Source organism: Peromyscus eremicus, chromosome 4 (genome assembly GCF_949786415.1).
Source record: "Peromyscus eremicus chromosome 4, PerEre_H2_v1, whole genome shotgun sequence".
NCBI classification, from domain to species: domain Eukaryota; kingdom Metazoa; phylum Chordata; class Mammalia; order Rodentia; family Cricetidae; genus Peromyscus; species Peromyscus eremicus.
Window position 1 is genome coordinate 65,238,229 of NC_081419.1, and position 12,645 is coordinate 65,250,873.

The window sequence follows — 12,645 nt, forward strand, 5'->3', positions numbered from 1 at the left end:
ATCAGTTGGAGATGTTGAAAATTCACCTTTAAATGAACACTGTAAAATGTGAGCAGAATTTTTACATTACATTGTTGTCACCACAACTAAATGAAAACAGTAACAGAAACAAACTAACAAAAACTAACTACTGTTTAAGACTCTGCCTCCTAGTAAATAGTATGAGGCAAAAGTTACTGATTATATCTTATTATACTAAAGTTATAACTAAAGAGGTTGAGATAAAAGAATCAAAAGATGATTATCCTGTGGTTTTTGGAGAGACTGACTTGAACATAGGAGATCTCCACAAAAGATCTCAGCAGATTGAAGATAGGGATTTATTTTCTCGGTGAGAACCTCAGAACATTTTCTACTACCTATTTAATGAATATTATTATTTGGTTCATGTGTTAATGAGGTATTTTGATAAAGGCATGAGAGAAAATTATTAAGAAGCAGTTGACCAATCAATCACTTTCATGTGAAAACTAGTAGCAACACATAGCTGAAGAAGAAAGATTACTTGTTGGATATAATTTAGACCCTTGAGACTCAATTATTTGCCAATTATTTATGCAATACAACCTTCCCAAGAAAACATAACTCTTTGAGATAAATGGTTTAGAATTTATACAAACTTGGTAGAAAACTCATTTATAAACAGCTTACCTGCACTTCTGCAAGGATTATGAGGTTAAATTGAAAATATGACAATGTCACCCATGGTCACCAGTCCATGATTAGTTTTTGAAACCAGCTATTTTGCCCCCAGAAAGCTTCCATGAACTACCTAAGTAAATATTCTAGCTCTTCTTCTCCAGATAATTTCGGCTTCACAAAGTATCTAGGGTTTTCTGTTAAGGTCTTCCTCTGTTTCAAGGAGACATTTCTTTGATATGGGATGAGACCTGTACTTATCTATGGCTATAAGGACAAATATTAAGAATGCAGTTAGGAAAGTCGTGGTTGTAGAGTCTCCTTCAAAATCTCTAAATAATTGGCTTGATTCTGGTATGATTTCTCTCTTGTTGAGTAGGCCTAGAGGGCAGAAAAAAAAAAGATCAGATGAAATTCAAAGTTTTCTGTGAGATTTCATCTCCCAATAATATCAGAGAAGCTACACCTACGAAGTCTCATCAACATATTAAGGCTTTCAAACCCACTCACAGTGAGTTCTGTTTCAGATAGCTTCATTGGACAAAGAAATCCAAAATGAGAGGGAAGCACCAAAAAAAAAAAAACCAAAACCCAATGTTGACTTAAAGCTTAAGCAAAGCTTTTTAAGTTCTACCCAGATACCGATTTGCACCATACAAAATGATACCATCGTTTTTACAGCAAGGCAAGTTCCAAAATTTGTGTTAAAATACCCATGCTGGAGAATACACTCCAATCATGATTTGGGATGAAAAGGGTTACAGTTTTATACAATGCAGAAGATAACCGACCTAAACACAAGCTGTAGCCTTAATTGAATTATTTGACATGAGAAGGACAATAATGAAAATAAATCTGAATCTGAATAGAATCTGTAATTTGGATGTGACACAGTTTCCATATTCTCTCCACTACCCTGACAATTGCATGCACAGTTAAGCAGTGTGGCAGTATGAAGTCAATCTATGTTAGTGATATTCTGGAGCCTCTGGTTCTACTTTACTTTTGTTAATCTAAAACTAGAATGAATAAATGTTAAGCAGAAAAACTTTCTAAAAGCTTATTCTCTGTTGTGAGAAGGTTGTAAAAGAAAATGAAAGGGTAGATATGATTATAAAACATCGTTTCTATCTATAAAATTCTCAAAAAAGTAAACAAAACTATATTTTAAAGTAGGTAACAAAACAGCTTTATGTGTAATGATGAATTTTATAATTGAACGCACAACTATACCTCAAGATTTATGGTCTGTGAAGGCAAGTGGTTAGTTTTTATTTTAGTGGGGGGGTGGACAACATCTAATGTTGCCCAGGATGGACTCGAACTCACCATGTAGGCTAGGATGACTTTGAACTTCCGATACTCCTGCCTTTACCTCCAAATCCTAGGATTATAAATTTGTGCTGTCACAGTCAGTTAAACACATAATATTTAATCATCATATTCTGAAAACAAAAGAACCTTGTGAGTAGTGAGGTTGACATTATTTAAACAATGTCTGTACATCTAAACTGAGGTAAAAAGTAGAATCAGTCAAGAGAAAAACATCTTGTTATGATCACATTCTGAAATGTGTTCAATTACAAGGACAGTGCTTCAGTCATGCAATGCTTTCAGAACACACCTTAGAAAATAACAGTATAACCATAAGCATGTTGATATACATGTCTTGAGGTAGCACTCTAGACACGAAACTTACTCTAAAAATAGGATGCGGAAATTATACAACAGAATATAATACAGTATCTAAAATATTGGAAAATAAAAAATATCTGAAATATTTATAACCGGTATGATATGTAAACAAGGCTATTACAAATAACTATCACATGATAATGTAAATACATTAATAATATGAATACATCAGAGATGAAGCATTTTATCTATTAAGTGGAAGAAAGGTAAATGTTAATTTATAAATATTTTAAATATATTCTATAATCTACAAGTAAACATGAAAGTTAGATTTTGTAATAAAAATGTTAATTTAGCTAAACATTTAAAACCAAACACCAAGATTAAAACCAACATAATCAAATTTCCTTTAAAATTCTGAAAACAGTATGAGACTTGCAGATGATTCACCAGATTACTAAATATGGAACAAATGAGCTCACTTAAGAAGTTACCTCACATTGACTATTTTGCTTGGTTATCATCTTTGTGTAAACTACCGTATGGTGGAGTCAACTCTTTCCCACTTTCAATGCTCTTTGGTTTTAAATCCATATTCTCATATAGGAAACAACCCATTGTCTCTATAGCTATCCTTAAATATTCAATGACCTCATTGCTCAAAAGTCATACATTTAAAATGACCGATCTAATCCTGATCTTACTGTGTTCTCATAGCAGAAACTGTGGCCACTGTCTCCGGAGCAGTGACCTTGAGATGTGACTTTGGGAATACTCTAGATCCACTATCTGTGTTGCCCATTATTTCCTTCACATTCATTTTAGCAGCAAAGTTAATTATGGCACCAATTTACCTGCAGATAATAGGATGTCTTTGTTAACTGTGACATGTTATAACACTCAAAGCTATTAGAGGAACAAGTAGCATGGTATCAATATAAACAATTGCTTTCAAATATAATTTATACAAATACTATTATTACAAATAATAATAAATTATAATATAAATTATCTATAATACATAATATAACTTAATTGTTCCATATACTAAATTACATAAAGCAATAATATTTTTATCTAAGATTATCATTTCTACTAAAAGATTTATTTTCTTTTTTTTATAGCTTAGAAAATTCCTTTCCATGATCCTGTGGGAAATAAATTCTCTTCAGATTCTTTTTCTCTCCCCAACTGTTTCTGTCCTGATTTCCTTAAATATCTTAATTTGTCTTGTCTTAGAGTTTCTGAAATGAAGGTGAAAGAACTTTTCTCCCTTTTTTTCATCCCTACTTGATGAATGATGTCTTGGTGATTCAGTTTACATTCAGAGAAAGACCAGGCCAAGATACTAGCACTGAAATCATTCAGAGTTACAAACACTTAGTTTTTCATGAAGTGTTTTAAGTGGATCCTAAAGCTGAGGGGAAATAAAGTGGACAAGATTAAATCAGAAGAATTTACTCTGTGACCTGATTCACTTTTTGAGCATTAGTGACCTCCCTGTGCTATGTGATAGTCTGTATTTGTGAAAATACACCATGTTTATTCACTTTCAAAAACTATAAATTGTATAGGAGCCTTTCAATTACCATGTTCCAATACCAGCATTCTTTAAACAACCTCATATCACACCAGATTTGAATTCAAATGTCATATTTATGAGACTATTAATACATAAATTAACATAAATTTAGAAAAACAAAGAATTGCTGGAGAGATAAGAAAGACGTGTCATATTTCTGAATTATCTGGTTCCAACTTGAAGATTAAACATTCAAAATGTTTAATACTATTAAACTTGAGAAATATATAGTAAGAATGAAATAGAACTTTTTTAGAAAGGAGGAAGGATGAAAAGAAAGAAGAAAAGGTGGAAGGGAGGAAGAAAGGAAGGGAAGGAGAGAAGAAGGGAGGATGGAAGGAAGGAATGAACGGAGGGACAATGGAGGGAAGGAGGGAGGATGGAAGGGAAGGAGTTAGCACTGTAACTACAGTTATTTCAGCCCTGTAAGAACTTGAGCAATTGTTCATTGTGAAGTGCTGATCTATGGTCTCCTCATGTGTCATTCCATTCACTTCTGAACCACTGACTTTAGTCACACAATCTCCTCTACAAAGGTAAACAATCTGAGGACTAGGGGTTTTGCTACTCTCAAGAATAGTTATGAAGTGAATGGGTCATGATTATACTAAATGTTAAATTTTATCACAATTTGAAATTCATTCCTAATAATGAAAAATCCAGGGCCTTGTGAGCCTCATCATGTGTCAACTATGTGAAAAAAAATCTGAGAATGGCCAACCTTTATTACTTGTGGTCAAATGTCCATTCAGTGGTGACCAAGAGTCTCTGTTTCTCTTTAGCTCTTCCTTCAACATCTAAGGGAAAGTGGGCAATGAAGGTAGAAGATGTTACCTCTGCTTCTTGAGTCTGGATTCATCATGGTTGCTGAACAAAACAAAACTGAAGGATCCAAAATTCCTGCTCAACCACATCTTGAATTTAAAAAGGGTTCCCCGAGACAATATGCGCCTGTGAAAATAATTCTTAGTCCCCTCAGGTTTGTAAAATTTCTGGTCCCATGAGAATTCAACACACCATGTACATAACTTTTCACTTAATTGTATATTCATAGTTCTTCTATGCCCATCCAAATTATGTTGTGTTTTTATTTAATTGTGGGAGGATTATTTTAGATAAATGCTTCTGTGTGTCATCATCTTAGTAAATATCACACTATTTTATAATAGATTTAATGCAGTATCTGTGCAGAATTTTGATAAAATGATTTCTGTATGAAGTTGAGTATTATTCTTTCCAGGTCTTTGAAGAATTGTGTTGGTATTTTGATGGGGATTGCATTGAATCTGTAGATGGCTTTTGGTAAGATTGCCATTTTTGCTATGCTAATCCTGCCTATCCATGAGCATGGGAGACCTTTCCATTTTCTGACATCTTCTTCAATTTCTTTTTTCAGGGACTTAAAGTTCTTGTCATATAGGTCCTTCACTTGGTTGGTTAGAGTTACCCCAAGGTATTTTATATCATTTGTGGCTACTGTAAAGGGTGATGTATCTCTGATTTCCTTCTCAGCCTGTTTGTCAATTGTATATAGGAGGGCTACTGATTCTTTTGAGTTGATCTTGTATCCTGCTATGTTGCTGAAGGTGTTTATAAGCTGTATCAGTCCCTTGGTGGAATCTTTGGGGTCACTCAAGTATACTATCAGGTCATCTGCAAATAGGGAGAGCTTGACTTCTTCCTTTCCAATTTGTATCCCCTTAATCTCCTTATGTTGTCTTATTGCTTTGGCTAGAACTTTAGGTACTATATTGAATAAGTATGGGGAGAGCAGACAGCCTTGCCTCTTTCCTCATTTTAGCGGAATCACTTTGAGTTTCTCTCCATTTAATTTGATGTTGGCTGTTGGCTTGCTGTAAATTGCCTTTATTACGTTTAAATATGTTCCCTGTATTCCTGATTGCTCCAAGACCTTTATCATGAAGGGATGTTGGATTTTGTCAAATGCTTTTTCTGCATCTAGTGAGATGGTCATGTGGTTTTTTTCTTTGAGTTTGTTTATATGGTGTATTACATTGACGGACTTTCGTATGTTGAACCACCCTTGCATCCCTGGGATGAAGCTTACTTGATCATGGTGGATAATTGTTTTGATGTGTTCTTGGAGTCTGTTTGCCAGTATTTTATTGAGTATTTTTGCATCGATGTTCATGAGGGAGATCGGTCTGTAGTTCTCTTTCTTTGTTGTATCCTTGTTTGGTTTAGGAATTAGGGTAATTGTAGCCTCATAGAAAGAGTTTGATAATGTTCCTTATGTTTCTATTGTGTGCAACGATTTAAAGAGTGCTGGTATTAACTCTTCTTTGAAGATCTGGTAGAATTCTGTGCTGAAACCATCTGGTCCTGGGCTTTTTTTGCTTGGGAGACTTTTAATGACTGTTTCTATTTCCTTAGGGGTTATTGGACTATTTAAATAGTTTATCTGATCTTGATTTAACTTAGGTATGTGGTACCTATCCAGAAAATTATCCATTTCTTTTAGATTTTCCAGTTTTGTGGAGTAGAGGTTTTTGAAGTATGACCTGATGATTCTCTGGATTTCCTCAATGTCTGTTGTTATGTCCCCTTTTTCATTTCTGATTTTGTTAATTTGGATGCTTTCTCTCTCTGTCTTTTGGTTAGTTTGGATAAGGGCTTGACTATCTTGTTGATTTTCTCAAAGAATCAACTCTTTGTTTCATTAATTTTTTGTATTGTTCTCTTTGTTTCTATTTTATTGATTTTACCTCTCACTTTGATAATTTCCTGGTGTCTACTCTTCCTGGGAGACTTTGCTTCTTCTTATTCTAGAGCTTTCAGGTGTGCTGTTAAGTCACTAGTGTGAGATTTCTCCATCTTCTTTATGTGGTCATTTAGTGTTATGAATTTCCCTCTTAGCACTGCTTTCATAGTGTCCCATACAAGGAGTCTACCAATGAATATAAAAGAAAATATGCATTATTTTGTAAACACTGTCAAGGTTTGTTCACTAAAGAAAAATATTTTATGTATAAATATATGAGATATGTACATTGATAGGAATATCATTTATTGCATATAAGTATTTTCTCTATCTTTTACTTAATTTTGACAATTATATATATATATATATATATATATATATATATATATATATATATATATAATGTATTATTATCATAGTGACTATCCCTAATGATTCCTTTTCCTCCCTCCAATTTTCTAGATCTGATCCCCTTCTCATTTTCAACCACTGCTTTTCTGATAGTCATGATATTTATTTTAATTACTCCATTTATAGCTGCCTATATGAACATAGATAGCTGATTGCTTACAAGCCATAAACTCACCTATGAATATATACCTGAAGAAAATGATATACATTGCCACCTTTAGCTGTTGGTGGCTCCTCATGAAGTGGTGAAGCCTCATGAACACATCTTTTAACCATGATGTTGAAGGGCCTAGTCTTATGCAAGTTTTATCCAGATATTCACAGTTTGTGTTGTATTTATGGTTCAATGAGTATTCAACATTTATTTATTCTCTGTATTTTCAAGAGTTACAAATCTCTGCATTAACCTCTGCTCACATCCAAAAGAAGCTCCTCTATCAATAGATGAGAATTTAAATAGTTTATGTTGAAAATATGATCATTTAAGAGGCAATTTGACACCTTGTTCACTTAAGGAAAAGAAACAAAAATATTCTCCCCTAGGGTCCATTACTTGACTAGACATGGGCTTTTGCTAAAGTTTATAGTATCAGGTATATGCACTTGAGAATATCTCAAATCATATCTGAAAGTTATTGGTTACTCCACAAACTGTTAAGTCACTATTGCTTCAGTAGACACATGTCACCTAACAATTGCATATTCTGACACTCATTGGTCAGAGATAAGTAAGACATTTGATGAGTTCTCCCCCACCTCAGAAGCAAATATGGCACTTTGGGGACTATGAACTGTAGCCAGAAGAAGGGAAAGCTCAAAGGAGCTCTTAATTTGAGCTTCTATGAAATTAACATATACTTACAACTTTCACACACACAGTGACATGGCATAACTCTTCCCATTCCAGAAGTGATGTCTGAGGTCAAACTTGGGAATGACAGGTCTAAAGTACAATGAGAACTCAGAAGAGCGAACACAAAATCCTGCAGCTCCATGTGCTGTAGCATCTAGACCATGTGATGTATCGTTGGATACCTCACTCTTCACTTCTGCTGCCAATAACCAGAAGCCTTTCCCATGAGTTGGCTCCAATCTCTGCTGAGAAATGTGTATCGAATGTCCTATGACCCTCGCATTTATGATACTCTTGGGTCTTCACTGTATCTTGGGCATCCCCTTCACAGCTTCAAGGAGTCAAGTTCTGTGACTCTATAGACTCTCTAGCCCTGACAAACATGGTTTAACTCCAGCCTCTCTAAAAAAGCAATGCAACAATGTTCCACAGTCCTCCTCCAAATCTTATATCTTTCATTCCCACAAAACCAATCCCACAAAGACTGAGGCCAACTCTTCATTCAGTTGGGGGTGGCAACATAGTCTGACACTGTCTACAGCTTTGTTGTCTTTCTTGTCATAATCCTGAAGAACCCACTCCCTAGGCAGATGCTTTCATGGAGAACTGAATTCCTTCTGCTTCATTCTTAGTTACTACTTTTTTTTCTTTTTGATTAGGACATATTTTACAAGTTGGATTTCTTGAGTGATTGGGTCTTGCCTTTGAATCATACTTGCTATTATTACATTCCTTTAAAATTCAACGTCAGTCAAGTTCTCAGGACAGAAGCAAAAATGGATGAGATTCCTCGGCCAATTATTCAAATGACCCCTAGTGTATTTTTCTACTAGAGTCCTACATTGATTCTGAAATCTCGTGATGAAAGTTTTCATTGTCCATACATTCTCAATATTCTTATTTTCTAAGCTCCTACCATAGTAGCCCATGAAATGCTGTCTTTGGCATGCTAGGGTTTTTCTAGCCTAATATACCAAACTCTTTGATACTAAAGCCACAAATCAGTTCTGAAAGCCTAAGAAACCTATGATTGTATTTATTAGAACAATAACCTCATTCCATGTACTAAATTTTGTGTCAGTTACATTATTCATGGTAGCAACAAAATTCCTAATACAGCAATCTAATGAAGGAAAACTATGTTGGGGAACATAGTTCCATGGGACAATCCGTCATCGTTGGTGTTATTGACATCAGGAGGTTGAGGCATGTGGTCACAGTACATCCATAATTTGGAAACAGAGCAATAAATATATGAGCTTTGCTAGCTTCCTTTTGTTTGTAGCATTCATGACAAAAATCAATAGAATAGCTCCCATTTGTCAGGTGGACCTTCCAAAAATAAATAAAGTTATTTAAGAGAAACCCTCAATGGTGTTTCTAGATGCTAGCCTAATCAAGAAAATCCTTCACATGTGTGCCTGGAAGCTTGTCTCCTACATGATTACAGATTTTGTGAAAATGATTATCAAAACTGCCTGTCACTGTATCTGTTTTTATTTCTTCGTGTTGTCTTATTGAATTAGCTAAGATATGAAGCACTACAATGAATAGGAATACTGAGAGTGGACACTTACGAGTTGTTCTTGATTAGTGGTAATGTTTTAAGGTATCCCCTCTTAAGAAAATTCATCTTGAGAATTTATAAATCTTATGCTCATTTTGACAACTGCCTCTCTCTTTAGCTCAGGCATGCCAGGAACTTGCCTCAATCTTTCCAAACAAGCCTATCACAAAGTGGAATTAAAAAATGAGACTCGCCGGGCGGTGGTGGCACACGCCTTTAATCCCAGCACTCGGGAGGCAGAGGCAGGTGGATCTTTGTGAGTTCGAGGCCAGCCTGGTCTACAGAGCGAGATCCAGGAAAAGGTGCAAAGCTACACAAAGAAACCCTGTCTCGAAAAAAACAAAAAACAAAAAACAAAAAAAAAAAATGAGACTCTATTTCTAGTTCGAACCAGAGTTTAAATTTTTTGAAAAAGGAGATTCTGGACATCAAAGGACATTTATTCCTTACATACTATTTGTGAGGTGATTTGAAAGAATGATTAATATCAGAGGACTGAACATTGAGTCAACTACTTGATTTAAAAAAATCCTGAACTTGCATGTTAGAGGCTTTCAGAAAGAGAAAATACCAAATAGTTTGGTACAATGTATTTTTAAGCATTGAAAGCTATTTTGTATCAATTTAACACCACAGGACATGAAAAATTTAAATGATTCTTGAAAATATTAGCATAATCGTACCCAGAAGCACCAAACATTTCAGTAGTCTACAAATTTAAGATACAAAAAGTATATTATTTTTATGTAAATTTCACATTTGTGTCCTAACACAGAAGAATAACTTGAATTACAGCCTATATCTGCTGACATTTGTTAAATAATTGTGAATCATCAGACACTAACAATTTCTGTATCCCTGACTTACAGTAGGCATTGTTGGGATGTTGCATTTTGTAGGGCAGAGCCTACCAGGAAGTTCCAGGGAGTTAGATAATATAGGAGCAGCCGCTTATTGGAGTTCTGGAAGGAGCTGGTAAAAATGGAAGCACTTTGAGGAGATCTATGAAAATCCAGGAGGCCTATGGGGTAAAGCAGAGCTATACTTTCCCAGTGGTTCAGAAAATGAAGGGTATAGAATATATATGGAGATAGCAGTGATTAACTTATGAGCAAGGGAGCAAGTTTCCCAGAGAATCCAGGTTTATGGGGTGGAAAGAATAGGCCTAGCTGATGGTGTGGGAAACAGTGTCTTAAGTAATCTAAATGCATGGACTCTTAAATTGGTGCTGATATTAAAATTGATGCCCAAGACCTGCCTTAACTATACTGGAATCAGAAATTCACATCAAGATGGAAAGGCACATCAAGATCCAAACTCAGGTCCTCATGAACACACACCAAGTTCTATAACAAAATTGAGCCATATCCCTATCCTTATAAATTAAATGATTTAATGATTACCAGAAATATTAAACAATTTTCTCCACATTTTCCTGATGGAATTCTTCATTTCTTTATTCCTGAAAGTGTAAACTATAGGATTCAGCAATGGTGTCAGGACTTCAGAAAATATTAACACATTCTTTTCAAAAGATAATGCAGAGGTATTCCGTGCATATATTAATATACATGGGACAAAGAACAAAAGCACAACAGTAATGTGGGATCCACAGGTGGAGAGAGCTTTATGCCGCCCTTCAGAGCTGTGAGATCTCAGAGAAAACAAGATGACACCATAAGAAACAAGCAATAAAGAAAAAATGATGATGCAGATAGACCCACTGTTGGCAAACACTAAAATGACAAAAATATGTGTGTCAGTGCAGGCAAGCTTTAGTAACGGGAACAAGTCACATATAATATGATCCATGACATTGGGTCCACAGAAGGGTAACTGCAAAGTGAAGATCATTTGTATGATAGAATGCAAGAAGCCTCCTGCCCAGGCTACTCCCACCAGAATGCCACACACCCTCCTGTTCATGATGGAGGAATAGTGAAGGGGCTTGCAAATGGCCACATAGCGGTCATAGGCCATGGCTGATAGGACAATCACTTCTGCCCCAGCGAAGAAGTGACTAACAAACAGTTGTGTCATGCAACATTCAAAGGAGATAATCTTCCTGTCATAGAAGAAGTCTATTATCATCTTGGGTGTGATTACAGAAGAAATACATGCATCTAGGAAAGATAGAAAAGACAAAAAGAAGTACATGGGGATACCAAAGAGTGTGGGACTGCAAACAATTGTTACCACAATTATCATGTTGCCCCCAATAGTTGCAAGGTAAATGAACAAAAATAAAACAAATAATACTTTCTCAACTTTTGGGTTCTGTGAAAGTCCCAGAAGTATGAACTCAGTGACAAAGCTCTGATTCATCATGATCCTTGAGAAAAAGTACAAAATAAATGCGTTCATATAAATCTGCAATTATGAAAATTTTTTCTTCATATGTTTTTAATATTATCATCAACAAATGTAATAATGCAAAAATGCTAAGTACTCAACTTTCTTGTCAACAGTATGTGGCAGGAGATAATATTGTTATTTTATTTTTGCAAAAGATATTAAGATCAAACAAACAAAAATATTAATTTTGAGACTTTGGAGACACAAGTGACAGCACACATGACCACTTAAAACACTGAAGAGGATGATGGTTGGGATATTTTATCTCAATGAGAACTTCAGAGTACTGATTGATTTTCCACAGTCTACTTCTTTATACAGTTGTTAAAGAATCTACTACTTTATTTTGTATGAGTGAGGAATCTTGATAAAGCAAAAGGGTAGATGAAGAAGGAATAGAAGCCAATGGATCAATGACCTACAAATGAAAGTTAGTGACAATCACAGAGATGAAAAAAAGATAAATAACTTGTTGAATATAATTTCTAGTCTTGAGACTAAATTATTTACCAATTATGTACACAATTGACAGTTTGGTTGAGTAAAGGTACAATATATGGTTTGAAATTCATATGAATTTACTATAAAACATGTTAATAAACAACTTACATTCATATCCCCAAATGTTAAGAAGAGGCTCAAGTTGGAAATGTCTAAATAAGACTCACATTAACATGCCCCTAAAAGGCTATAAGTAATTCATCCATTTGAAAACTCTTTCCAATAGAAAACTCTTCCATAAATCATCTATATATATATTCTAGCACCTGAATTCATTTTTACTATATAAATACAGCTTTAAATTTTATAAGTTTCTTCTTCTATATGCACAACAGAAATGTATTCTGTGATTATTTACATGTACATATTCATATATATAT

At 34.7% G+C, this 12,645-nt stretch overlaps 1 protein-coding gene across 1 annotated transcript; it reads right to left on the reverse strand.

The window, feature by feature from the left end:
* Window positions 1–10,801: 10,801 nt before the first annotated feature.
* Window positions 10,802–11,737, reverse strand: LOC131908323 (olfactory receptor 4C15-like). Its single transcript, XM_059259376.1, has one exon. The coding sequence runs from the start codon at window positions 11,735–11,737 to the stop codon at window positions 10,802–10,804; it is 936 nt and encodes a 311-aa protein (XP_059115359.1).
* Between the last annotated feature and the right edge of the window lie 908 nt (window positions 11,738–12,645).